The sequence below is a fragment of the Atheta coriaria genome, unplaced genomic scaffold (genome assembly GCF_025399875.1).
Source record: "Atheta coriaria isolate IRGN ID8LTWV9N9 unplaced genomic scaffold, Caltech_Dcor_3.1 hic_scaffold_10_pilon, whole genome shotgun sequence".
In the NCBI taxonomy this organism is placed as follows: domain Eukaryota; kingdom Metazoa; phylum Arthropoda; class Insecta; order Coleoptera; family Staphylinidae; genus Dalotia; species Dalotia coriaria.
This window is the reverse complement of record NW_027045452.1, coordinates 9,833,048-9,859,825: the sequence shown is the minus strand read 5'-3', so window position 1 is coordinate 9,859,825 and position 26,778 is coordinate 9,833,048. Positions and strand designations below refer to the sequence as shown.

Here is a 26,778-nt window from a genome sequence, read left to right as displayed (position 1 = left end):
TTTGGGTTGCCTATACTGCCTGTCAACTATATCTGCTAATTTCAAGTTAATTTAACGCTAAACACACAACAAATCATTCTAATTTCTATAAAATTAATGTTTTGTGACTTGTTTGTTACTTGTGTTGCCTAATATTGTATTTACACTTAATTTTATTCATTTTTCCTTTAGTTATCGAACATAACCCAAGATTCTCAAAACTTTATCAATACTCGTTGCATACGTGCATTTAGCGCATGATTTTGCTGATCATCGAAGGTATAATAAGTATTTTGGGTTGCCTATAAACCCTGTCAACTATTTCTACTAATTTCAAGTTAATTTCCACTAAACAAACAACAAATCATTCCAATTTCTATAAAATTACTACTTTGTGACTTGATTGTAACTTATGTTGCCTAATATTGTGTTTAAACTTAATTTGTTTATTTTTTTTTCGAACAGTTATCGAACATAACCCAAGATTCTCAAAACTTTATCAATACTTTCCGCATCACATGCGTGTCTTACTTCTAGCTTCTCAATCAGATCCAAAATATCCACGTTTTCCGCTTGCAGCGCATGCGGAATACCGTAAAACACAACATACTTAGCCAGTTTATCTAAATCAATCGCTTTACACTCGGAGACAAAATGGCGGCCGGTGACATACGCCCGCAGCGCCTCCCACAACAACTGCTCCCAGTTATCCACAGTCGTCAGCGCCCTCTGATGCAGGGCGAGTATTTGTTCGTCGTTTATCAACTCCGATGTCCATGAACTGCGCAAAACAAACGCTTGGATTATCTTTAGGTGCCAGATATCCAATGGCGTCGTAGTCGTTGACAAGTTTTTAACAATCTGCATAGTAAAAACAGTAAAAACATAAATTATATTGTTATTTAGTATGTTTTGTTTGATTTTTTACCTCAACCATCTGCACAAACAATGGAAGCGCAGCTAATTTATCCTTAATAACACTTTCATAGGTTATCTGTGTTAAAGCCTGCTGAAATTTACTTTCTTCAGTCTGCACAGCTTCAGAATCATCAAAATCTTCATTATTAACTAAAGATTTATCATTCGAAGCTGTCAAAAACTGATCAGCAAACAACCGCACAATAGTATCCGAAGAAAACGATAAAATCGACTTGGCAGGCGGATCCCACGGCACAACATCCGATTTAGTCAGTGTTCTTGCAAGTTCACTCCTAAACCCAGTTTTATCTTCGTTGTAACTCAAACAACCAGCGCGTTGACTCACATCTACATGTCCGGAAGCATTCAGGACTTTCCTAACCACAAAAACAAACAAAAAACAAATAAAAATAATGTTTTTAAACATTTTCTACAACTTACAACAACTGTTCCCAATTCCTTTCGCGTTTAAACACCACTGGCCAATACCTAACATCCAAAACACTAACTTTATACAACGTGTTCAAGTCAGGAATCAACGCAGGCGCTTTCACAGCAAAAACACGTCCATCCAACCGCACAACCTGTAAATACGCATAACACATCCTCCCAGTGACAATATCCGTCGGAATAATCAACCGTGGCTCAGCCGCCAACACATAAAGATGGCGGAATGCTTGCAAATGATACCGATTGTCATTACTATGCGTTGGGAACTTCGGATAAAACGCGCAAATCAACGCAGCGACACTCGCCGGTGAATTACTAAGTGTATACCGTCCACCGCCCAAGAATAACAACCCCAACGCCATGTGCAGAGCCATATGAGATCCATAAGTGACCACAGCACTGCTTGATAACCCCACGCGTTGTCTAAGATACCTTACAATGCGTATAACGTTGAGATTTCCGGTGCCCGCCATCACCATAGCGACCGAAATGAGAACTACATTGACACACGTCTCCATTGTGGGTTTCCCAGCGAGTTCCGCGATGGTTTTCGATGTGAGCGAGGTGAACATGTGGCAATACTCCAGGAGAAGGTCGTAGACAGACTCATCGGCTGTCCCGGCGTATTTTAAACCAATTGCGAAGCATGCACCGGCGATTATATTACAATACGCTTGACTAGAACAATAAAACAATAATTTTTAGGTTAATTTTGTTTTTAGGTTAGATTATAATACTTACTTCATTGCTTCATAGTCTAAATCACATTGTGGGTTAGGTTCCACCATGCAATACGGCCGTATTGACTCTGGGACTTGTTTCTCAATCCAATCCTTACACGGATCAATCTCGTTCCATAGAATTAACGCTCTGCACAGTGTGCGTAACATTAAAAAATCCGGCCGGACGAAATCCAGTAGATAATGTGTGTCTGGTGGTGACATCCATCCCGCAATTGCTTTGTTTCCAGTTCCTAGATACATTAATCCAAGCGCTAGTGTCGCGCCTGGTGCAGTGACGTCTAAGTTAACAGTGCTGCCCTCTCGGATTTGAAACGACGGAACTTTGTACTTCTCCTTCTGTGTGCCTGCCAATGGCCGCTTACTTCCACCAACCATATAATAATGCAGTGTATCCGGTACTTTTAAATCAGACAAACCAATCGATGATCCACCTTGTCTCAGTGTAACCAAACCAAGTGCCAAACCCGCCGCTAGTGAATAACTCTGTCTATCAACAGAATTCTCCATTTCAGGCCCTGGTGGCCGTCCGATTTCAGTCAACATAACCTCAATCATTCTCCGATGTGCTGTGCCTTGATATATCAACCCCACACCCAATAAAGAAGCTACCTGTAAATTCTGTGGGACATCTAATTCTATCGAAGTCGGTGGGAGTAATCCTTCGACGTGTACACTCAACATCTTCGTCACGGCTTGATTGGAAGTTCCTCGAAACGCCGCTCCGAGTCCTAATAGGATACCAACCGAAGTCATCTCGTGGAACTTCGCGAGGTAATCGAACCGGTTTAGAATAGCGAGGTTCTTCAAATGGCCGTTCAACCCCAGCGCCATGAGGAACCCGGCGTGTTCCATCATAGTCTCAGCGTTGTTTCGCGGTTTGTTGAAGATAATCCACGTGCTGTCGACGTGTTTCGCCGAGGGGTTAATGCGCAGGCCATTCGCGACGCCATTATGAAACTGTGGCCAATGCGCCATATTAGACGGCGTGTCAATGTGTGTTAGTTCAACTGTTGTGCCACGAGGGTGCGCTTTACCCGTTAGACACAGTGGAGGCACCGGGAGTGGTTCGGTTATGATTGGTGTTGATGTATGGAGAGTAAACATGCCACGCCCAACTGGTAACGCCATTGTCCGTGTGCAAATCGCATAGAGTTGTTTCTCTTGCTCTTCGAGATGGTCATGATCGGATACATCGGGGCGTTGCACGACGTTTATAGCAACAGGTTTCGATGATTGTAATAAATTTCTAACCTCTTGGACGCGTTGATCTTTGGAAAAACGAAGTTTTAAGATTTCGTTATTCATGTCTTCCATTCCATCGTTGATTGTGGGATCACGTGGTTGGTTTTTCGTTGTGGAATCACCGAAGATGTCGAAATTATCCGAATCATTACGATCGGCCTACAAGTAAATATATTTAGGTTACACTTATATATTTTTAAGGTTATGTATGCTTACTGTTTTGATTATATCTGATTGTGAAGCAAGATCAGGCCGCTGAAGTAAATTATAAGCCTCCGCAGGCCAATCCGTAGGTGGATCGAATCTACACCGCCAGAGGGCGTCGTAGAGCACAAAATTGACAGCTAATGGATACGTTTCCAAGCTCCGCGTTGTAATATTCATCTCTATCATCATAATAACCACTTTTTCTGCTTCACTCTCACATGTTACATCTTTATATTTACTCTCGGCTGCTTTAACCTCACTTTTACCGACTGTATTCCGACTACCAGGTGGCGCTATCACCCTTAGAAACTTGTCTACTTTAGTATCAGCATCACACATCAAATACGTCGCCAATAACTTGACAATATTCTTACTTCTTGTGTTTATATTGTCAATCACCGGATATCCGTCAATATTCTTGTCAGTCTCAAGACACAATGATTGAATATACGCCATTATATCAGTGGGGGTGTCCGGTATGTGCGGCCATTTTGTAACTTGTCGCATATCAATCAAATCGCGTTTCTCATCGGAAATTATAACCTCTAAAGGAAAATCTTTCCAGTAGTGCATTGTATACTGCACAAGACCTAAATCAGTCGATATTTGTGCTAGAAACACTGCTAGTAAACTCAAATCTGCTTTTCTAAGCGTGTTTAGTTTTAAATCCTCATAAACAAGATGGAGGACGTAGTGGATGATACACACATGTGAAAATAAGACATTTCCGGGTGTATTTACCAAGTTTTGTGGATTATCACGTGGTATCTTCTCACAATCACCAGAAAACTGTAAATATTTATCGATTACCTCCAAATTGTTGTTTTTACGCATGCAATTCCAATCGAGGACAGTGCCATCTAGACTTTGTCTTTGACGTTTAACCTGTGCGGAACATGGCGTATGTTCTGCACTCCGCCGTGTTTTTTGTTCGTTTTGCGCAGCATAACCTAACAATTCAAACAACATCTTCGTGAATAACGTCCATTCCTCCTCATGTGAGATATCCAAACTCCCCGGGAGGTTCCTAGCAGCGTACCATCTCGATAAAGTCGTCATGACTAAATCCCGAGGTAAGGCAACCCGCAATGCATTCAAGCAATCCTCCACCAGCTGCGAATAAACCATATTAGGTAAAGTGACACGGTAACAACTGCCATCTGAATATTGCAGCGTCATTCTATTATCAATGGCGTCTTTCAGCCCGGACAACACAACTCTTACATCGCCGATTTCGGGTAACTGCATGATTGTATTCGCTGATTGTCTGGTTGCGGGTAAAACAGGCGAGAGTAAATGTTCATCGAATCTCGGATCAACTGGTGTACTAGTCGGTAATAAGCTGCTTCTGCGTGGAAACGGCGAGTTGAAGAACTTCTTCTTAACTGCAAATGGCGACGGTACGTGTTGCGCAAGCGCACCACCAATGTGCAGCTTACCAATCACAGTTAACCCACTATAGAGGACCACATTTGACGTGTGTTCCAATATGGCTAACATATGTAGATGCGGAATTGTCACCGCATCTTTCGCTGAGATGTTCATCATCTTACCAAAGACAATATCATCGCTGTTGTTTGAATAATCGAACTTGACAATCGATAATTGTGACCTTGAAGGTACTAAATAACATAGATACCATCGTCCCATGAGGTCTTCGGTGGTGAATACATTCGTAGCTGGTGAGTTTACAGTGGAATCGCTTAGGGATTCACACCAGATGTGATCCAGACAGAATACGGGTTCTGTTGAGATGATATTTGAGTTTTCCGTGCTTGGAAAGCGATTTGTTGAGTCACAAGAGCGAACTGTGCTGTGTAGGCGTGAAAGGCGTTGAATCCATGGGCTGGATTTTTTCGGTGCTGGTGAACCCATTGGTGTTTGGCAGCGTGAGGATGTTAATGGGCCGGAAAGGGGGCTTTGACCACGTGATGGGTAGAGACTACCGCTGGCGACACTCGTGGGGCGGCTGTTGAATGAACTTACCATTGGGAACATCGAACGGTAGGATTCAGCGAGTGAATAACCAACTGTGCAGTTCTAGAGTAAGAAAAATTGCGATAAAAACATGTTAATCACTAGAATTTTATGTTTTTGAAGGGGAATTTTGATTTTTATGCTTGGATCTGATTGAAATCTTATTGAAAACACATTTTTTGAAGCAAAACATTGATTTTTGAGCTTAAATTCACGAAAAATCAACAAAAACCACGAAATTTTTAATAATTAACGCGAATAACTTTAAAATTGACAAGATATTATCAGTAATTTATAAAAATACAAAGAATTTACTTGATAACTATCAAAAAACAACAAAATCATTCAATTTCACGTGTTTTTGGTTGCATAACAACAATTTTATGCTTTAATCAACGTTTTAAAGCAATTAAACACTTCTAAATACATTTTAACACTCACCTTTGTATGAATCTGGGACGAATTAACATTTGTCTTGTTCATAGCATCCAATTCATCAGTTTTCAACCTTCGCAGACGACAAATAATATGTTGATGAGTGCAATCGTCATAAACCAGGCACAAATCAAGCGTTTCAGAAGCAAAAACCATTTTAAACGATTTAGAATGAATTATACCCGTACTACCGCCTTTAGAGTAAGCCACAGGGGCGGCAATGTCCAAGGGATGCGTCATTGAGTAAATCATCGGTGTAGATTCTTTCTGCGCATCTAAAAAACACAAAATAATACAATAAATACAAAAATCAATTAAAAAACAACAAAAAAGTAAATATTTAATATGTTTTACATAATTTTAAAGATATTTACACACCAGTATCATCCCGTTCGATGAAAATCCCAAATTTCGTTGGCCACATCTTTTTCACTGGAAACGGCAGCGTTGTAATGAAATCCTCATCATCTTTAGTATAAACCCTGAGATTCTGTGTGTCTGCTATACACAGACAATCCAATGGTTCACCAATATACTCTGCGCCTTCATCCACACCAACTAAATCCTGGTTTTCCATCTGAAACGTGCACCAGATCGCATCTTTCAGCTGAAAATAACTGGAATAACTGCAGATGACACTCCGGGCGTTCTCGTCGTCATTATAAGACAACCCACGGCTCCAAATGACTAAATTTCCTTTCACATACAACTCTTCCTCCATGGAATCCTCAGGACTACGAAATTTAATCCTTTTTTTAGCTGTTGTGCAATTGTTACTCGGCGTGCGTATACTGCGTTCAAATTCATTCGAAACGCGTTTATTTACGAACAAACGTGAAGCTGTCACATCAGGAATGATTTTCTTACTCAAATCAACTGATTTAGGTGACCAGGAGTCATTAAATAGCATCTCGCTATGAGAATTTGTGCCCGAGAGGAAACTTTTGGCGGATTCTCGTGCATTACGAGTGTTTTGTTCGGTTTTTAACGCGGATGTTGATGAGTTTTGATTGCATGATGGTTTATCAATGGATTTACGAAGTATCCACCATTCTGAAGCAGAGTTTTCATCAATTTTTACTCTTTCCAGGCGGTGTAAGAGGAAATCATCGCCGGTTTCCAGCGGGATGCTTAGCGATTCTAATTCGGGTGGGTCTGGATGACGAAGGGCTTGCTGCCGTCCACCCGGGATAAACTCCTGTGGTCATTTAGAGATAAAAACATAGAAATAAATTACAATTGTGTAGATTTTACGTAGGTACCTGAGGATCATTGGCAGCAATCATAATTTCTGTTTTGACATCCAGATTTGCAACGTTTGAACCAGTGGTAGACAATAACCAACACCACCTTTCTAATATTATACAATAATTTACAGATTATTGTTGTTTTAACACTGATTTTCTTTTTAAACAATCTTCTAAGGTTACTTTCATAAACGGTGAAAGTTAGTTTTGAATTTCACCGCAAAACAGCGCTGTAAACACATGTTTTATGTTTAACCTTACAATTTCAACATCTTAATCTGTTAAAAAATGGTAAATATCTTAATAAATAATTAGTTATAAACTAAAAAATACATAATTTATAGGAAGTACTATCAAGACCAGCCGACGAGTTCGAAAATGATCAACAATTAGAGGCTATGTGGGCCATGAAAGCATTTGAACATGCCGAGATCTATTTCAATGTAAGTTTTTCTTTTTCTCTTTAAAAAACGCATTAAAACTTGTTATTAATTAAAATTTGATGGTATTCTTATAGATTATAGCATCAGTTGACCCCACAGCGCTTAAATTAACACCGTTTGATGATACAATCTACACAATCTTCAGAAAAGAGTTTCCTACACTTGACATTCATCATTTAAATGAGGATGAAATGAAAAGTCCGGCTGGCAAACAGAAATGGCGCAGTTTCTGCGAGAGATTCAAGTTTGTCGACGATTATAGTTTTGGTACACTGGTAAGAGCAGACGCGGACAAAGATTACTCACAAGAGAACTCAATTCTTGTGTCTAGGATACATTTCTATGCTATTGAACTTGCCAGAAACAGAGAGGGACTTAATAATAGTATAAGAAAACATTTCTTTACAATTAGAGATAATAATGATGCTACTGTTAAACAAAATGAAGAATAATTTCGCATAATAATTAATTTTTTGGTTTCTTTTCTAAAATTTTCTAATTTTTTAAGTTAATAATTGAATAAAGGATCTTTTTAAATAGGATTTTGCGATTGTTAGTTACCCATACGTATAGAAAAGATAATTATGTGGGTTTTCTCATTTTTTTGTCAATTAATCCTTAATTGTATTGAATAGAATACAAAATTTCTTTAACTTAAGAGGCGTCGACGGCAGTGGCGGACGCAGACTCCTCGGTGTACTTGCCCTTGTCCTTGCCGAGCGCGGCGAGACGTCCCTTTGCCCTTCGGTCGATGATCTTCTTCCTGTCCTTGTCCATCTTCAGTTTTACAACAACACACTGCAAATTTCAACCAAAAAAATTAATATTTCACATATTTAAACATAAAATTATTAAATTTTTAGGTTTAAATATAATCAGTGCCATTATTTCACCATACTACAAGTCAAACAATATGCTGTACAAGCTGAGAAAGAGAACCTTAACCAGCTGCACAATATAAAGTCCAAACATTGTTGTCTACGAATGGTTTATGCTCATCATCTGAATAAATTTGGTGTTTCAAGTTAAGGAAAAGTGAAAAAACTTACTTTTGATGGATGAATGCCTACATATACGCTAGCGCCGTTGGCTTTCTCGCGCTGAATTCGTTCAATGTAGATAACGAATTTTTTCCTGTAGACCTGGACTACTTTGCCCACCTGTTGGCCTTTGTAGTGACCGCGTACTACCTGTAATTACCAAACTATTATCACACTAATTAATGCTGTTGTTGGCTACTGCTTACTTGCACTTCATCGTCCTTACGAATCGGCATCGTTCGTACATTGTACTTCTGTTTGAGCTCTTTGGAGAGCGGCGCCGACATCAATGTACGCCTGATGTGCGACGGTGCGGTGAAATGCCTCTTCCGGTTCTTACTCCGGTCGGACGAGACGAGCTTGTTGAGTTTCATTCTGAATGCTGTTTATGTCTCCTGCAAACCAAAGATATACACATGTAAACTTTACACTTCGAGGTTATAAAATATAAACAAGACATTTAAGGCATGAAAATTATAAGGATTTAGTAAATATCCACCGAAAGACGTACATTCATACGTGTGAAATGTAATGGTATGTTATTTATGCAAGGATTAATTGAGAATGGACGGATGATTGAGGATTTTTGATAATTTCCGTACGTACCGACAACAGCAACACAACACTTGCAAGCGGAAAGAGAGAGGTAGTTGGTGCAGAGGGCGCGCTTGTCAACTTTTGACATTTCACGTGGTACGAACAAAATCGGAGCTACCCGAAGTATATTTAGCATGAAAAAAATTGTAATTTTTATTTTAAACATTAAAGCTATAAAAATACAAGTATAATATGTTAAAATCACTTTAAACGTATACAATTATCATTCTAGAACTTCACATGTTCATTTTACAAACTGGTTAAGGTTAGAACACGTTTAATTATTCTGGTTATCAGTTTAATTCATGTATACTGATCAAAATTCACTCAAATCACTTGAAACATTCAACACGCGCGGATGTCGCTTGTTATTTTACTTGCGACACCATATTAAGCAGTTGTTTTCGCTTCAAAAACAAGTTTTTCGTTTATATTCAGTGAATTCCTCAACAAATCATCATGCAATCTTCACCAAAGTTACTTAAAACACTTCTTAAGGTACATATACGTCTTATCAACTGTTACTAACTGATTATACGACTACAGCAGTAGATTCCACCGCTTATAATTTATTAATATGTATTTTTCAGTGTTCAAGGCCATTGCAAAACAACCTTCTAGCACGAAATTGGAGCACAGCGGTTGGTTCCACGCATTTGCCTTTAGATATTCTCAGCGAGGATGAAATTACAATGAAGGAAACAGGTTTGTTTATGTTTAAACAATAAAAATTGTTTTATTCACGTTTTGGGACATTTTATTTTAAGTTGCGCGTTTTGCGAAAGAACAAATCGCACCGAAAGTCAGAGAAATGGAAGCGAATGGAACAATTGACAATGATTTACTTAAACAGCTCTTCATAAACGGAGTACGTACATTTATATAATAATAATGATAGCAGCGTAAAGTGAAAGTAAACAAATCTATAAATAACTTGTTATACTTATACTATGCGTATGTGAGGTGTATATTGGGTTGCCTATAGTCGCATACCATACTAATACATTTTTAAGCTTTTTTTCTTTAAATATCTTTAAATATCTTTAAAAATACGTTGAATTAATCAATTTTTTCACTGTACAGTTAATGGGAGTAGAGATCCCGACAGATTACAATGGTTCCGGATGTAATTTCATGACGACAATTCAAGTAATCGAAGAAATAAGTAAAGTAGACCCTGCTGTAGCCGTCCTCGTTGATATTCAAAACACTTTAGTCAACGCAATCCTCATGAAACTCGGAACAGAAGAACAAAAAGCGAAATACCTCCCGAAACTAGCCACAGAAATGTGTAGTAGTTTCGCCCTGTCGGAAACATCCTCCGGTTCGGACGCATTCTCATTAAAAACCACCGCGAAAAAAGATGGCGACCATTTTATCTTAAACGGAAGTAAAATGTGGATTTCCAACTCGGATCATGCCGGATTATTCCTTGTAATGGCGAATGCCAATCCAGAAGCAGGATATAAAGGCATTACGACATTTATTGTCGAAAGAGACACGCCTGGATTCAGTGTTGCTAAACCAGAGAAAAAATTGGGTATTTGTGCGAGTGGTACGTGCATGCTGAATTTTGACAGCGTGAAGATACACGAAAGTCAAATTTTGGGACAATTTGGGCATGGGTATAAATATGCGGCTGGGTTTCTCAATGAAGGAAGGGTTGGTATTGCTGCACAGATGGTTGGGCTAGCACAGGGTTGTTTTGATGCTACTGTGCCGTATACTTTGGAGAGGAAACAATTTGGACGGGAGATATACCAATTTCAGGTTAGTTTTATGCGGATAACCTTAAAATTTGTATTTTTGGTTATAACTTGGGTAATTTTTATTGAAAACAATCAAATTTGGTGTTGAATGAAAGAGAAAAAAGTGGGGAATCATATTTTAGGGATGTGTTATTTATAAAAAAGGTGTTAAGGTCTTAAAACTAGGTTTTTATGAAAAATACCGGTATTTTTGCGATTTTTTTACTAAATACTGGTATTTTATGGGTTATTTTTTTGGAAAATATTGGTCTAATATCAGTTTTATTCAATTGACTAGTTTTATACTACTTTTCTTTCAAAATACCGGTATGAAATTGGTTTTCTTGAAAAATACCGGTATTTTTGTGTTTTTTTCAGCTAAATACCGGTATTTTATGGATGATTTTTTTGTTAAATATGGGTATTATGTTAGTCTTATGCAAGCTACCAGTTTTGTATGTGTTTTTCTTAAAAATACCGGTATTAAACCGGTTTTCTTGCACAATACCGGTATTTTACCGGTTTTTCCACAATTTATCAACATTTTACAGGTTTTCCAACAAAATAATGGTATTATACTACTTTTCCTATAAACTGGCGGCCCTTTTAATGCAAATTTTGTAATTTTTGAGGTTATTACACCATATTTTCACATTTTCAGGGTGTCCAACATCAAATCGCCCAAATAGCGACCCAAATTGAAGCCGCACGTTTATTAACCTACAATGCAGCACGTCTAGTAGAGCAAAAGAAAGATTTTGTAAAACAAGCAGCGATGGCCAAATATTTCGCAGCTGAAGTCGCCCAAAATGTCACAATCAAATGCATTGATTGGATGGGCGGTGTTGGTTTCACTAAAGATTTCCCACAAGAAAAATTCTATCGTGATGTTAAAGTGGGTAGTATCTACGAAGGTACTTACAACATGCAATTGAACACGATTGCAAAATACATTCATAAGTTTTATAGCAACTTCAGTAAGTAAATAAACATAAAAATAATTTGGGGGTTATAATTGAGGTTATGATATTTTCAACCAAAAAAAAATATAATAAAGTAGATTTTTAGAGCGATCGGTCATTCCGCGTGCCCTACGGCATTTCGGACCGCGTAGCACACACCAGGTAGAACAAAACTCACTTAAGTCACGTACGCCTGCGCCTGCGTGTGTGTGAGTGAGTTAAGTCAAGTGTGCGTCAAGTGGATATCGCGCGCGCGGCGCGGTGCAGCGAAACGGCGTACATTCACCATTCGTTTCTCTTTTCCACCGTCCCTCCTCAGCGGCGATGCGACTCAAGTTGAGTCAAGTTGGTCGATGTGTCTCACCGCTCACTGCTTCAGTCAGTGCTCAGTGTGGAATGCGTCTCAGTGCTGTGCGCATCGGGTACGTGCAGATAAAAGTAACGCAAAGACTAAGATCTATTCGTGTGTGTGACTTTCTAGTGTTTGCAGAATGTTCTAGCCGCTTAATTCGGCGGAAAACTTAGTTTGCACTTTGTTATTTTGCCGTTATACGTCGCTAATGGATTAAACACACGCTGGGTGGTGATACATCACTCGGAGAGGGATATATTTACATCTTAGGCTCAAGTAAGTTATGTTTTGTGTGTGAAATATGGGAAAATTGGGTTAAGGGTTATTTACGGTGGAGAATTACAGGAAACTGTAATTTTTAAGATGACAATTGATGGTTAATAGGTTTTAGTTGTTGGTTATCGTGTTTTGTAGAAGATTTTATCGTGTTTGACATCAAATTAATGCGGTTTTATTGGTGGATTGGTGGATTTATGTGTATTTGTGTTTTACAACGAGTAAAATGTGTTTTAAAACGAGTTTTAGGCTTTTTTGCGGTTAAAACTGTAAAATTACAGAAAACTGTAATTATATTTCTAGTCATCTGGTGTCAAATAGTTTTTATTTGTTTGTCATCATGTGTTTTATGCGATTTGATTGTGTTTGGCATCAAATTAACGCCATTTTCAAACAGAATACAACAAAGTTAATTATTTGATGTTTATTTGTTGTTTACAATAAGTAAAAACCGTTTTTAAATGAGTATATGGGTTTTTCATGATATAAACTGTAAAATTACAGAAATCTGTAATTGTATACTGCGCCATCTGGTGTCAAATAGTTTTTATTAGTTTGTCATCATGTTTTTTACTCAATTTTATCGTGTTTGGTATCAAATTGAAGCAAATTTTAAGCCGGATATCACCAAATCAATTATTTTGTGTTTATTTGAGTTTTAAAACAAGAAAAACGCGTCTAAAGTTAAAAATTCATCAATTTTTGGTCATTGCAACATTTTAAACTGACTTAAGTCACATTTCTACACACATAAAAGGCTTCCAATGTTTTCTAATAGATATCAACGCGTTTTCTAAATGTTAATCGCAAGTTTCCAAAAACCATCCGCGGCAAATGCCAAACGACCACACAACTGTTGTTTAAATGTCCAAATATGTCGAAAACATCTTCTCATCAACTTATATACAGGATATTATCTAACTAACATCAAAAATATAGTTTTTTTTATTGATGTATTGTTAATGGACACCCTGTATAAAAGTTAAATATGGTAGTTTATCGAATAGTAGGTACATTATATGCTTTATATGTAGATTGGTGAATGGTAAGCGGTAAGGTCTTGCGAGGTCTCGGGCCGGGCATTGAGTTTTCGTCCAAGACACCAGTCACAACTCACAACTATGCCCTGCAGCATCGCCGGCTGTGGTCCAATGAACTTTCGCCGATCGCGTTTTACATATTCACACATCCACAGCGGCACAGATGTCTAAAAACCGCACAAAATGATTTTTTGCGAGTGAAATTACAGAAAACTGTAATTTTCTCAACATAGACAACTTTATACACACATATAACCTATTGCCATGACTTCTTAAAGTCATATTCTTATAAATTAAGCGTAAATTGCACTTTACAACACAATTTTTAGGTTAAATCAATGTTTTTTACGAATAAAATTACAGTTTTCTGTATTTTTCTCAACATAGGCAACTTTATACACACATCTAACCTATTGCCATGAATCTTTAAAGTCATACTCTTATAAATTAAGCGTAAATTGCATTTTACAACGCAATTTTTAAGTTAAGTCAACGTTTTTTACGAATAAAATTACAGTTTTCTGTAATTTCTCAACATAGGCAACTTTATACACACATCTAACGTATTGCCATAAATCCTTAAAGTCATACTCTTATAAATTAAGCGTAAATTGCACTTTACAACGCAATTTTTTACTTAAATCAATGTTTTTACGAATAAAAACACAGTTCTCTGTTTTTTCTCAACATAGGCAACTTTATACACACATCTAACCTATAGCAACGAGCACATAAACTCATACTCTTATAAATTAAGCGTAAATTGCACTTTACAACACAATTTTTAACTTAAATCAACATTTTACGAATAAAATCACAGTTTTCTGTATTTTTCTCAACATAGGCAAATTTATACACACATCTAACCTATTTCAATGACTCCATAAGGTCATACTCTTATAAATTAAGCGTAAATTACACTTTACAACCCAATTTATGAGTTAAATCAATGTTTTAACGAATAAAATCACAGTTTTCTGTATTTTTTTAAACATAGGCAACTTTATACACACACCTAACCTATACCTACGACTATATAAAGCAATACTCTTATAAATTAAGTGTTAATAAAAGCTTTTGATTACTTCTCTGGCATATTGTACTCCTCCTGGCTTAGTTAAAGTTATTTATTGTGTTGTGAACATTGCGAACACAAAAGATGCGACTATAAAGTACGAATATAAATGCAAATGACAATGGATCATATACACAACTGTCATGCGGTGCCATATTGTTCAAATTACAGTTTTCTGTAATTCAGATGTGGATGTGTGAATGTTTTGTTTGCGTGTGTGGCGTGTGTAATTGGTAAAAACGTAAAAGTTAATTGCTGGTGTACAGTTGCAACGGCGTTAGGAGTGCATTAGAATGCATTGGCACGCAAACAACTAATAACTTAGGCAGAAATTAAGCGAATTAACCGTACTAGGCGGCGATAAAGTGCATATGCCGGCGGTTTCATTTGTCTCGCGCTCGTTTTCCCCTCGTTTTACATTTATTTTGCATGCAAACGCACTTAACATTTATAGATTAAGAATAATAACAATATGCCAAGTGAATAATGTTTAAGAATATCAATTATGCATTTAGATATGAAGAAAAATTCAATTAGTGAAGTGTAGGTGGCGCTAGGCACAAGAAAAGGTGTCAAAATGTTGTTTTTGATATATTTATCAAATCTAACCTCAAATTAAAAGAGTTTTTGCTATTTTCAGCAGTTTTACGCTGAATTTGAACCTGTTTTACATATAAATATTGTTTAAAGTTAATATTTATACCTGAAAATATGAAAAATTCAATTTGTGACTTGTAGATGGCGTTAGTCACAAGAAAAACTCAAAAATTTACATTTTTGACATGTTTATTCGATTTTAACCATAAATTTATAGATTTTCAAGTAGGTAGTTGCAGCAGTTTTATTCGATGTGACTGTACAATAATAGTGTCTCGTGTCGAGTTGGTGCTTTTTATAACCCGAGTGAGTAAGATCTCTTCGCAGACGTTCCCAATTCTTTCTTTCTGCTGCTTTCATGTCTGCATCCACGACACAAAGTTATTTATAATTTCAGTTGCCACTTCATACACAGTGCGACTTAAAAGTGCACTTAAATATTTTTCTACTGATTCACAAAGAAAACAAAGTGAAATCATTCGATTAAAAACAGAAAGTTGATTAAAACTGTTTTAACCTAAAAGTTAAAAAGTAGAAATCTGTAAATTTGAGTTTTACTATCAATATAACCTAGAATTATATTATTTGACCTACAGATGTCACTAGTGTTCACCAGTGGCGTAACACTTCACAACATATTATCAATTTTGATTCTTTTTGATTTGTTTCTTATAAAAATCATAGAAGAACTAATAAAACATGTGTTTTGAATAAAAACAGAAAGTTGATTATAATAAATTGATTTCTCTACATTAAATTAATTAATTAAACAAAGTGTTTGCATGATACACGCTGTTTTCACTTTGTTATCAAAAGAAATAACATTAGTAACGTGATAATAACACATAACACACCAAGCACGCATTGGAAAACAATCCAATCGTAAATGATTCGATAATGTGATTGTTAGCAACATTAAACATGTTTCTGAATATTTTTACAATTAAGTACACCATGAGAAAGTAGATTAATCATCAAATCGTGTTATTAAATTATATAAAACACGACTTTTGAGGTCTTTTTTAGGTAAATTTATTAGAGCATGTATGTTTACTTTTAAACTAAATTTTACGCAAATATAACAATTAAAATTTGATTCTTTTGAATAATTGTCAAATTTAGAACTATTTTTAGATTGTTTATGGATTAATTCAGTTTTAGAGTATTAAATTTAATGAATTATTCAACCAGAAACGAATAAATTACCAATTAGCACATTAAATACCAAGTTAAAAACTTGTTTCAAGGAGTTGAGTCGATTTATCGATTGTAGATAAAAGTTTATAAGGTGTGGTCGCATGTTTAACATTCACAGGTGTTTTATTTCAACAATATCCACGCTAACGGGTTATTTTTTGTTGTTTGATTTCTAATTTGATCTAATAAATCAAATTTTGCTGTTTAAAAAGTCTTTGAATAGAAGTATATGTTATATTTTAGTTGAATTAATGGATTATAGATGGCATAAGATGCAAATTTAGTGGTTTTAGTAAAATTTTGAGGTTATTATTGCTTTTAATGTCCATTTTGATCTTATAAATCATTTTTTGACTTAAAACGCGTTTGATTTGAAGTATATGTTCGATTTTACTTGATTTAGTGAATTATAGATGGCGTAAGATGCAAATTTTGTCATTTTAGTAAAATTTTGAGGTTATTGTTGCTTTTAATGTCAATTTTCATCTTATAAATCAATTTTTTGACCATTTTTGACATAAAACGCCTTTGACTTGCGATATACGTTCGATTTTACTTGATTTATCCAATTATAGATGGCGTAACATGCAATTTTACTCTTTTTACTAAGAAATATTAATTATTTCTTTAATATTTGAGTGAAATATGATCACACATGCACAGTTCTCAATTTCCTCTCGCCTTGGGCCCAGTCTCGTGCGTTTCTTGGTGCTCGAATCTCGGTTACACCCATATTCCCACAATTATATTGTTTTTAACCTCCGTCGTCGAGGCCTCGCGCGCCGCCGGCAATAAAAGCAACCCAGAACTTCAACTCGACGCGCGTCTCCGCCTCTTTCTTCGACTTCTTCAGAGTGCCAAGTGCCAAGCGTGCTGCGAACGTTTTCACCGTGATTTTTTTCGAAACGCTTCGGGCGGTATTGATGCTCCAGACTCCACGTCCTCCACGTATTCAATTATACAAGTTTTACCGCCCCTCGAGAGTCGTGGTAGCCATTCGACATAGTTTTTTTTATTTGTGAGAATTTTGAGACACTTTACGAGACAATTTTTTAAGTAAAATGAATTTTTGTGGGTAAAATTACAGAAAACTGTAATTTTCGTAATATAGGCAACTTTATACCCGGATATAACCTGTCAGAATTTATAATTATGATTATATTAAGTCATATTCCTATAACTTAAGTGTAAATTACATTTTACGATTTATTTTTCATTTAATTTGATTTTTTGCTAATAAAATTACAGTTTTCTGTAATTTTCGTAGTATAGGCAACTTTATTCACGGATATTACCTATCACAAAATATAATTCTGCTTATATAGGGTCATATTTCTATAAATTAAGTGTTAATTACATTTTACGACTTAATTTTTAATTTAATTTGATTTTTTGCGAGTAAAATTACAGTTTTCTGTAATAATCTTTAACGTAGGCAACTTTATATACACATAAGTTATCACAACGCATAATTATTATTAATTAAGTGTAAATAATTAACACACTGTATATTTGTGAATGTGTGAAACCTTGAACTTGAGATTACGTTCGCGCAGTTAACCAGTAAACCAGAAACAGAAACAAAACACGGCGAGAATGACAAGCGACATGTTTCAATTCGCAACACAACACACACATACAGTAAACATTCGCAACCAACCGGTAATCAGAGATTAATCTCGTCTCTCATGCATTCGTCGATCGCGGATTGAGTTTTCAGTTTAGTTTACTGTTTTAATCACAGTCACAGTTCGATCCAACTGTGTTATAACTGTTTTAACCTATAAGTATCTCACTTCAAAAGTAGAAAACTGTAAATTCCATTCTAATAATCACAATGCTTAGTATTATCTTATTTGACCTACAGATGTCATTATTATCACCTCAGTGGCGTAACATTTCACTAATTATTAAATATTTTCATTCTTTTTAATTTTTTTCAATGAAAAATATTAAAAAAACGTTTTTAAAGTGTTTTAATTAATTTTCATGCTAAAATGTAACTAAAAACCATTAATTAACCGTCGTGTAAGTCGTCGAGCGCTACTTATCAATTGGTTTATGTTAAATGAAATAAATTTGCAATAATTACGGCTGGCAGTTGTGTTCTTGCTTCAAATCTTTTTGTAAGCAACTTTCACCGATTGTGAACGACATCGTTAATGATGGAGTCACTGCAGTTGTAGAAACCGAACGAATTGTGAAGAATGCCAAGTAGTGTAGTAGGTGTAAAGTGGCAGAAAGACAAAAAAGTAGCAAAAGGAAACAAAAAACGCCAAGCAGGTGAGAAAATAAGTAAATAAACGTAAATAAATGCGGAGAAGTAAATGTAATGCATTCCATTACGATCACAATTGCAATTAGTATTCATTAAACGAGGAGAAAGCTGTAAAACACGCTGAAGTAATGTCTATAATCATCAAAAATGGAGAAAAAACATGAAATTTAGATGAAAAAGAAGTTTTTTTTTTAGTTTTTTTTGTAAAATTATTGCAAAATCAGTGATTAAAGTGGTGTAGATGATAGGTTATGATGGTGAGAATCTGTCAGAAGAGGGAGAACATGTGGTTGCATACCTAGAATGATTTAAAATTGAAAAAAGTTGTAAAAAACACTGAAAAATCATCAAAACCGACGAAAAATCATGAAATTTATCTGAAATTGAAGGTTTTTAGTTGTTTTTAGTGATTAAAGTTGTGTAGATGATAGGTTATGATGGTGAGGATCTGTCAGAAGAGGGTGAACATGTGGTTGCATACGTAGAATGATTTAAACTTGAAAAAAGTTGTAAAAAACACTGAAAAATCATTAAAAACGACGAAAAATCATGAAATTTATGTGAAATTAAAGTTTTTTTTGTTGTTTTCAGTGATTAAAGTAGTGTAGATGATAGGTTATCATGATGAGGATCTGTCAGAAGAGGGTGAACATGTGGTTGCATACGTAGATTGATTTAAACTGGAAAAAAGTTGTAAAAAACACTGAAAAATCATCAAAAACGACGAAAAAACATGAAATTTATGTGAAATTGAAGGTTTTTTAGTTGTTTTCAGTGATTAAACTAGCATAGATGATAGGTTATGATGTTGACAAGTAGTGGTAGATGTGGTTGCATACATAGAATCTCCTAAACCCTAAAAAACTGTCAAAACACTAAAAAATGTCAATAATCATCAAAAAACAAAGAAAAAACCTGAAATTCACACAAATTTGTTATTTTTTAGGTTAGTTTATGACATTTTCTTATTTCTTACAATTTTCTTTGTTTTCTAACCTTTTCTATCTCAGCAATTTGTAGAATTACTCATTAACCATTGCAAAATCAGTGATTATGAGTATTAAGCGCGCTGCGCAAGACAAACAAAGTAGAAATAAACAAAGAACACGTTCGCGCGTTGCGCGCAAGAAAACTGGTTAAAGTCTTTGACCTTTTATTGAGGCGATCGAGCGCGCAGCGATTACGCATTTCGCAATGCCAGTGCGTAATTTACAATTTTCGCAATTTTCACTTTCGATCATTTTCAATTCCGTGCATTGCCGGCAGCTGTCGAGCGCGCGGCGCGCGTACAAAAACAAACTAATGCATTAAGTACACTCTCATACTTACTTAACTTAAGTCTTGGGGCACTTGGAAGAGTTCTGTTATGCTAAAAGTTATGTGAAGCATTTTACAACGTTTCTCTTCATTAGTTTGCTGTTTTCCAGTGTTTTACAATGCAAATTATCTTTATTTCCAGGAAATTGCATGAATTAACGAGGATTTTATTAGTATAAGACGTAATTCTTAACAAATAGTTATTAATTCACATAAAACATGCGAATTTATATCATAAAATGATTTGTTTGACATTTTAACCTCACTTTTAGTCTATTTTTGAAGTTAAAACATAGATGGCGCTGCTGGATGACGCGTAATGTTATTTTAAAGAATTCACTTGTTTCCGCTGTGTTTCATAAGTTTTATAAGGTCATCAATCGGTGCTTGGACGTATAACGAGTGAAACTTTCTAAAATCCAAACAAGTTAAACATTCTGTTGAGGTTTTAATACGCTGGAAGCAATTTCATCACATAATAATTAGATTTATAGAAAAAACAGCGTTCGAAGTGCGTGTATGCAACCAAATGTGCAAACAAAAGTTATTTCTAGGTTACAATGCAATTAAAATTGCAATCAACTTATATAATCTCACCTGTTTAATTAGATCATGTTTTCTAGTTTTGTTTCTACCCGGAACTCGTAACGCTGGACATTCTGACATTTATTAATGCAAATCTCGTTATTAAATCAAGTTTAATCACATAATCACATAACCTGACAATTTTTCTGAGTATTTATCGTCTGATACACTTTGTATAGATAATGACTAACTAGTTATTTCTTATGATAACAATTAATCATCATATTAACAATAGTAACAGTGTTTTTTTTTTCATTTGTTTGTTTTATTCATGTATTTATTAAGTGACATCGTCTGGAATTTCTTATTTTTGATAAATAAGTGCGTATTGAGTTAATATCAATGACATGCTAATTCATTTGTTGGTAATATGGGTGATTAAGTTGTAAAATGTTGTAAATCATCGCCGCGTTAGTAATTTTCATTGGAAGTGAATGAATACCGGCGATGTTGATTGCTACATCGTTGTAAGTTGAAATATGACGACCCGAATCGCCAATTTTTCAATTTATGCAATGGATTGCAACATATTGCATATTATACAGCGTGTTTATATAAATATTTCAATAAAAAATTATTTTCATAGTTTTTAAGGTGTTTTTGGTTGCCTATAGTAAAGAAAACATGTTTTCTTGTATATTTTGTGGTATTGCAACAGTTTTAACGTGTTTTTGGTTGCCTACAATAAAGAAAACATATTTTTATATAAATTTAAACATTTATGCATTATATCGCAACATTTTGTATATAATACAGTGTGTTTACGTTCATATTGAATTAAAATATTAATTTTGACAGTTTTTAATGTGTTTGTGGTTGCATACAGTGAATAAAACTCGTTTTCTTGTATTTTTTTATGCATTTCAACAGTTTTAAGGTATTTTTGGTTGCCTACAGTAAATAAAACACATTTTCTTGCAATATTTTAATATTTGCGCATTATATGAATAAATTATAATTATATTACATAAATTTAATTACCCACAAACATCCTACTCGCGCCTAGATCATGAAATCGATAATAGCATAATGAAATTTACGTTCTTTTACGTTTGTAAGGCGGCCATCTTGCGCAAACTGCACACCGACGCATCCAAGATGAAATTTTAAATATCCGCTTTACTATTAAATAAAATCAAATTAAAAACTGTTATTTATTGTTGAAAACATGTTAGTTATCCACTAAAACGTGTGATTAATGTGATTGCCTTACGTAAACAGCGATTAAACGAACAATAACAAGATAATCCGCCGCGAAACTATTTAAAACTTCATTTAGGCGAACAAAAGTTGAGAGTTTAATTTTAATATGAACAGTTAAAATTCGAAATTCTCATCGAAATAAATTACGAATGAATGATGAATCAAGTAGAAATCGGAAATGTACATGTTGCGCAACTTTTGACAGCTGTTTTAATAGCATAGCACAACGGTGCTTCCTCTCTTAATAAGAAATAAGAATCTTCTTATTGTATTGAAATTAGTTTTACAAAACATACACAATGGAACGTTCACTAAATTAAAGTTCATTCACTTGCATTTCGCTTTGGATTACATAAATTAATATTGTTTTCATTTGTATTTGCAGGTTAGGACTTAACCCTAATCATGAGTTCGTCGATCATCTGTCAAAACTTCGTGCAGAACGCATGGAAGAAAGAATTGTGCAGTAATTGCTTCAAATCCAAGGATGAACATCGCAAAATGGCTGCGAATGGACCAATGTCAGCGACTAGCGCCATCGCCGCCATGTTGAAAACCACCGCGAATAATAATCTGAATAATCTCCGCAATAAAACGAATGAAAAATCCACAGATGTGAAGTGTGAGCAACCAGTTATACTCGAAAGTGAAAACAAAACGAAAACGAAAAGTATTATCAAGTCCACAACGAAAAAGACTAAACGCACGGTGAATTTTAAGGTTAAACTAGCGCAGGTGATAGGTTATGGTGGTGAGGACTGGTCTGAAGAGGAAGAAGATGTGGTTGCATACGAAGAATCACCTGAACCTGATACACCCACAGAGGAAGAGAAAGAATTGAATCGTTTAACGAAGTTAAACACTGATTTCAACACGAATCTAACCTCGAAAAAGCTACAGTTGGGTAAACCGCTTGTTGATGCCGAAGGTAAGAAGCAAACTTTATTAGTGCAAGTGACACCTTTCGGTCAGGAGGCGAAAGATTCAACTGTCAAGCAACTGTGCAATAAGTTTATAAAACAGAATACTTTAGAGGTTAAGAAGGATGTGACAGATCACACTGTCAAAAATTTACCTGTTACTACTATCACGTCAACTGTCAAAGACGATAATGAGAAATTTAAAGAAGTAACTGAAGAATTTAACGCGTTAAACGACACGAAAGTCTTAACAGTTGATAAAACCGATATAGAAAAGTCTTTGTTGGATGAAATCACTGAAACTTTAGAAAAATCAAAGATTTCTGTGAATCCTACAAAGAAAATCGTGCAAAAAGAGATTATATTGAAAGCCGCAACCACTCAAGCACCTAAAGCGCCATCTATCACCAAACTATCACGAAACCCAGCTATCAAAGAGAAGAAAACCTATCAATCGAGCAAATCACTCAATTTAATCATTGATAACAAAGAAACTAATAAAAACAACTACGAAGATAAAGATTCAGCAAATGGCGGATCAAGTCTTGACGATTCCAGCTCACATTGCGGATCGGAAGACTCCAACAGTGATTCCAGCTTAAATATCCCCAGTAGGGAGTTAGTTGGTGAACCTGACGGTAGAGCAGAGTCAGATGGTACGGATGAACCAATCCCAGCGTTGCCTGTTGCCCCGCCTCCAGCAACACAACCTCAAACACCAATATCCCCAGAAAAGCCTAAAATCCCAACGAAACCATCGACCATTTTGATTCGTAAACCTCCATCGATAATGGCGGTCAATCAAGTGATTCTATCGACTTTTTCTAAGCAAGCAACGCCATCTACAGGCACTAGTGTACCAGGAGTATACACAAGTCACGCCCCTTTGCAAAAACACGACTCTAATGGATCTGATATATCAAAGAAACGTAAAGCGCCGAAACCTCCACAGGAAGAAACGTCAAACACGATTTACATGCGTAAACCCACACAGGTTACGAATAATGACTGTCCTGTTGTGAGGGAAAAAGAAAAACGTGAAAGGGCGTCATCCTGCACTCCGAAGACGTTTGTAGGAGTGATTGGACCTGAACCTTCTCCAAGACGTTCATTATCTTTGTCTACGGATAGTTTGGTATCGAATTGTGATGAGAAAAAGAAGAGGGGGAAGTTTTCGTTGAAGAAATTCCTGCGCATGGGCGGGACTAATGTAAGTGGGGGTAAAATTAAGTCTGAAGAAGAAAAACCACTGCCTAAACCACGTCTGGTGATTGTCCATCCTCTAGACATGAAAAACAACGAGAAAACAGCCGAAAAAGAAATGGAACAGGAATATGTCAATACCAGTTTCCTCAAAGAGCAGATTCAACAAAGGGATAACCCTAGACCTCCTCCCCCACCAAGGAATTATGAAAACTATGAGAAACCTGATAAATTACCACCGAAAACTCAGATTAAAACTTTACCAGCTCCCAAAAACCCGTGGATAGTGTCTATGCTAACATAGGTGAGGTTAGGAATGCTATCACTCCGAATAAACCTCAACGCACTGCTAGTATGCGTGAGCTCAAAGATGGCGTCGTTGTAAACACCAGTAGGAATGCCTATGAACCTGTAACGCCATCTAACGGCGATAAATCTACTAAAACTAAAGAAAGAGAAGAGCATGTTTATGATTATATCGGAAATAGGTCCAGTTCCCCGGAATGTGATTCCAAAGCGAATGTTAAGATAACTCCACATGCGCATGCGCAAAATGGCGGCATGTCCAGATCAGTCTCAATGACATATTGCGGCAGTGAAACCGAATCGGAGATTTATTCGCCCTATAGTTACTACGGGAGCGAATCTGAGGTAATGTTTTGTATTGCGTGACCGGTGTGACCGCCATTGACGCCATTTTGTGTGTTTGTAGGTCGCCGAAGACGAGCAGGAATGCTGTTATGGTAACGGCCTTGGCAGTACAGGCCGCACGCACAAACTACGATCGAAAAAGGGCCGGAGTATTGTGCATAAGAACCTTGAGGATAATTATGGTGCTGTTGTGGTTGCCAATCACGAGGCGCTTGCGCAAGTACTGGAAAACGTAAGATAAAACGTTAATCTTTTAAAAATTAAACATTTTATGATTAAATTATGAGTACGAGTGCTACTTATTTGTAAATTTACCGTTATAAGTCGTCACAGCATGCCACACGCAAGATGGCGAAGGAGAGATCAACGTAATTATCGTTAAGTCACTCTCCGCGCGATACTTAAGTCGTTTTTGTGCCGTTACGCTGATTTTTTCTTTCATTCACACCGGACGCTCATTGTTTACTGGGTGGTAAACAGTAATCATCATAAACTTTCCTTAAAATCATTAAAAAAAAACTTAAAAACTAGTTTTTTCATTTTTAGATTCAGCAAACAATTCACGTCCCATTGCAACTACGTGCGTTGAAAACCACCGAAAATCTACGTTGGAATGATTTTATTTTGAGGACACCACACATACCAGTCATCATTGGCAACTGTTCTTTTCATCAAGCATCTTGGAACCTACAGAATGTCACTCTAATGATAACTATTGTCCCGAATTCACCAAGTTGTTCACTGGGGACGTTAATTCTGCAACCTGTGACGGAATTTTCGGATTTAGTACCGCCATCTGTCTTGCAACAAACAAAGCTTGATCTGCCACTTCAAGCGACTGTTTCTGTCTTGCCTCATCTACAAATCAACTCAATTCCTACGATTGGTGAGGTGTTGAAAGCAGGAAAATCATTGGATAATGCAGAAATGCATAAAGCTTCTACTGTTTTATTACTACAGTTGGTTAATAGTCTTAAAACCCTGCAGGCTCAAGGTGTTGAAGAACTCCCACTGAATCTAAACAGTTTTGTGTTGGCTAAAGACGTAGAGAAACAAGAGACACATTCAAGGTTATATATTCTGCATCCGAATGAAGATGCACGACAGGAGTTAGGTACACTATGTTTGGTTGTACTGAAAGCAATGGATTTGTTGCCCATGGACGCCATTTTGAAGAAACTGATTCATTCGTTGTTAACCACTGAGAGGGCTGTTACCCTGTCTCAAGTGAAATCTGTTTTGGAGTTTTCTCTCTGGGGACCATCGGATGTGGCTCTTGGGAGTACAGCTTCTGAACGGGAGTTTATTCTGCAGAGATGGTTGGATTTACAGCGTGCGACGGTGTTGCATGGGTTGGTGTGTGCGAAGGTGCAGTTGACTGTGTATGAGGAATGCCATTTGCTGTGTTTGGTGCGCAGCAATGCCAAGATGATGTGCGATGCGTCGCTGTTGCTGGAATCGGTGCGGTGCAAATGATTATCTTATTGATTTTATTGATATTGAATATTTTGTATATATTATTATGGATATGTATGGTTATGTTGTGCGGATGCTAATGGCGGCGTTCTAGAGTTATGAGATGTGTGCGGATGTTGTTGTATCTTTTTAAAGTTGTATTATTTGTACACGATGGAATAAATATTTAAATTTGATGGTTGTGTGTGTGTTTTTAGTGAATAGGAAGGTGATGATTGTTTTGTTGCATGTTTAATTGTTGTCAGAAAATAGAATTTAATAGTAGTAATTATGATTTAGTCTGGAAAAGATTAGCGATTTTTCATGTTTAAAATTAAAATAATAAGTATTTTTGAATTCTGTTTTATTCTTGTTTATTTCTTTTGGTGTACGAGATATTCGCAATTGAAATAAATCGTCAAAAATTGAAAAATTCCAATTTTTATCACTGTCAGTCGTGTTTTTCGCGTATTTTTATTTCTCTTTCGTTTTTATTGTGGAGACATAGTCTACGATTGTTATTACATTTTATGGTATACGTTCTATATGTTTTTATCCGATTCTTGTATAACTTAAATTTAGTGCCATTAATTTCACTGCAATATCAACCTTGTTGCATACTTGATAAACGTGTTTTGTAG

General features: G+C 36.0%; 5 protein-coding genes across 6 annotated transcripts; 3 read left to right on the top strand and 2 right to left on the bottom strand.

The window, feature by feature from the left end:
• Positions 1-134: 134 nt before the first annotated feature.
• Positions 135-7,353, bottom strand: shtd (anaphase promoting complex subunit 1). Its single transcript, XM_065314592.1, has 8 exons — positions 7,214-7,353; positions 6,330-7,149; positions 5,958-6,226; positions 3,549-5,579; positions 2,089-3,491; positions 1,339-2,025; positions 908-1,274; positions 135-840 (listed from the first exon to the last, which is right to left on the bottom strand). Exons 1-8 carry the CDS (start codon positions 7,235-7,237, stop codon positions 445-447), a joined length of 5,997 nt encoding a protein of 1,998 aa, XP_065170664.1. The 5' UTR covers positions 7,238-7,353; the 3' UTR covers positions 135-444.
• Position 7,354: 1 nt separating this feature from the next.
• LOC135801208 (protein PBDC1) lies at positions 7,355-8,183 on the top strand. The gene is made up of 3 exons (XM_065314595.1): positions 7,355-7,489; positions 7,543-7,641; positions 7,716-8,183. Exons 1-3 carry the CDS (start codon positions 7,487-7,489, stop codon positions 8,091-8,093), a joined length of 480 nt encoding a protein of 159 aa, XP_065170667.1. The 5' UTR covers positions 7,355-7,486; the 3' UTR covers positions 8,094-8,183.
• Positions 8,184-8,223: 40 nt separating this feature from the next.
• RpL26 (ribosomal protein L26) lies at positions 8,224-9,420 on the bottom strand. 2 transcript variants are annotated; one of them, XM_065314597.1, is made up of 4 exons: positions 9,288-9,420; positions 8,888-9,076; positions 8,691-8,831; positions 8,224-8,439 (listed from the first exon to the last, which is right to left on the bottom strand). In XM_065314597.1, exons 2-4 carry the CDS (start codon positions 9,053-9,055, stop codon positions 8,296-8,298), a joined length of 453 nt encoding a protein of 150 aa, XP_065170669.1. In that variant the 5' UTR covers positions 9,056-9,076; positions 9,288-9,420; the 3' UTR covers positions 8,224-8,295. The 2 variants fall into 2 exon arrangements, with proteins under 2 accessions (XP_065170669.1, XP_065170670.1); XM_065314598.1 differs by lacking the exon at positions 9,288-9,420 and adding an exon at positions 9,193-9,216.
• A 36-nt stretch (positions 9,421-9,456) lies between these two features.
• Positions 9,457-12,041, top strand: LOC135801207 (short/branched chain specific acyl-CoA dehydrogenase, mitochondrial-like). Its single transcript, XM_065314594.1, has 5 exons — positions 9,457-9,776; positions 9,869-9,983; positions 10,046-10,146; positions 10,362-11,048; positions 11,688-12,041. Exons 1-5 carry the CDS (start codon positions 9,738-9,740, stop codon positions 12,009-12,011), a joined length of 1,266 nt encoding a protein of 421 aa, XP_065170666.1. The 5' UTR covers positions 9,457-9,737; the 3' UTR covers positions 12,012-12,041.
• Positions 12,042-12,178: 137 nt separating this feature from the next.
• LOC135801210 (uncharacterized) lies at positions 12,179-26,334 on the top strand. The gene is given in 5 exon segments (XM_065314599.1): positions 12,179-12,616; positions 22,294-24,314; positions 24,317-24,682; positions 24,744-24,914; positions 25,229-26,334. Coding segments are annotated over 4 exon segments (3,468 nt in total). The 5' UTR covers positions 12,179-12,616; positions 22,294-22,313; the 3' UTR covers positions 26,159-26,334.
• The last annotated feature ends 444 nt before the right edge of the window (positions 26,335-26,778 follow it).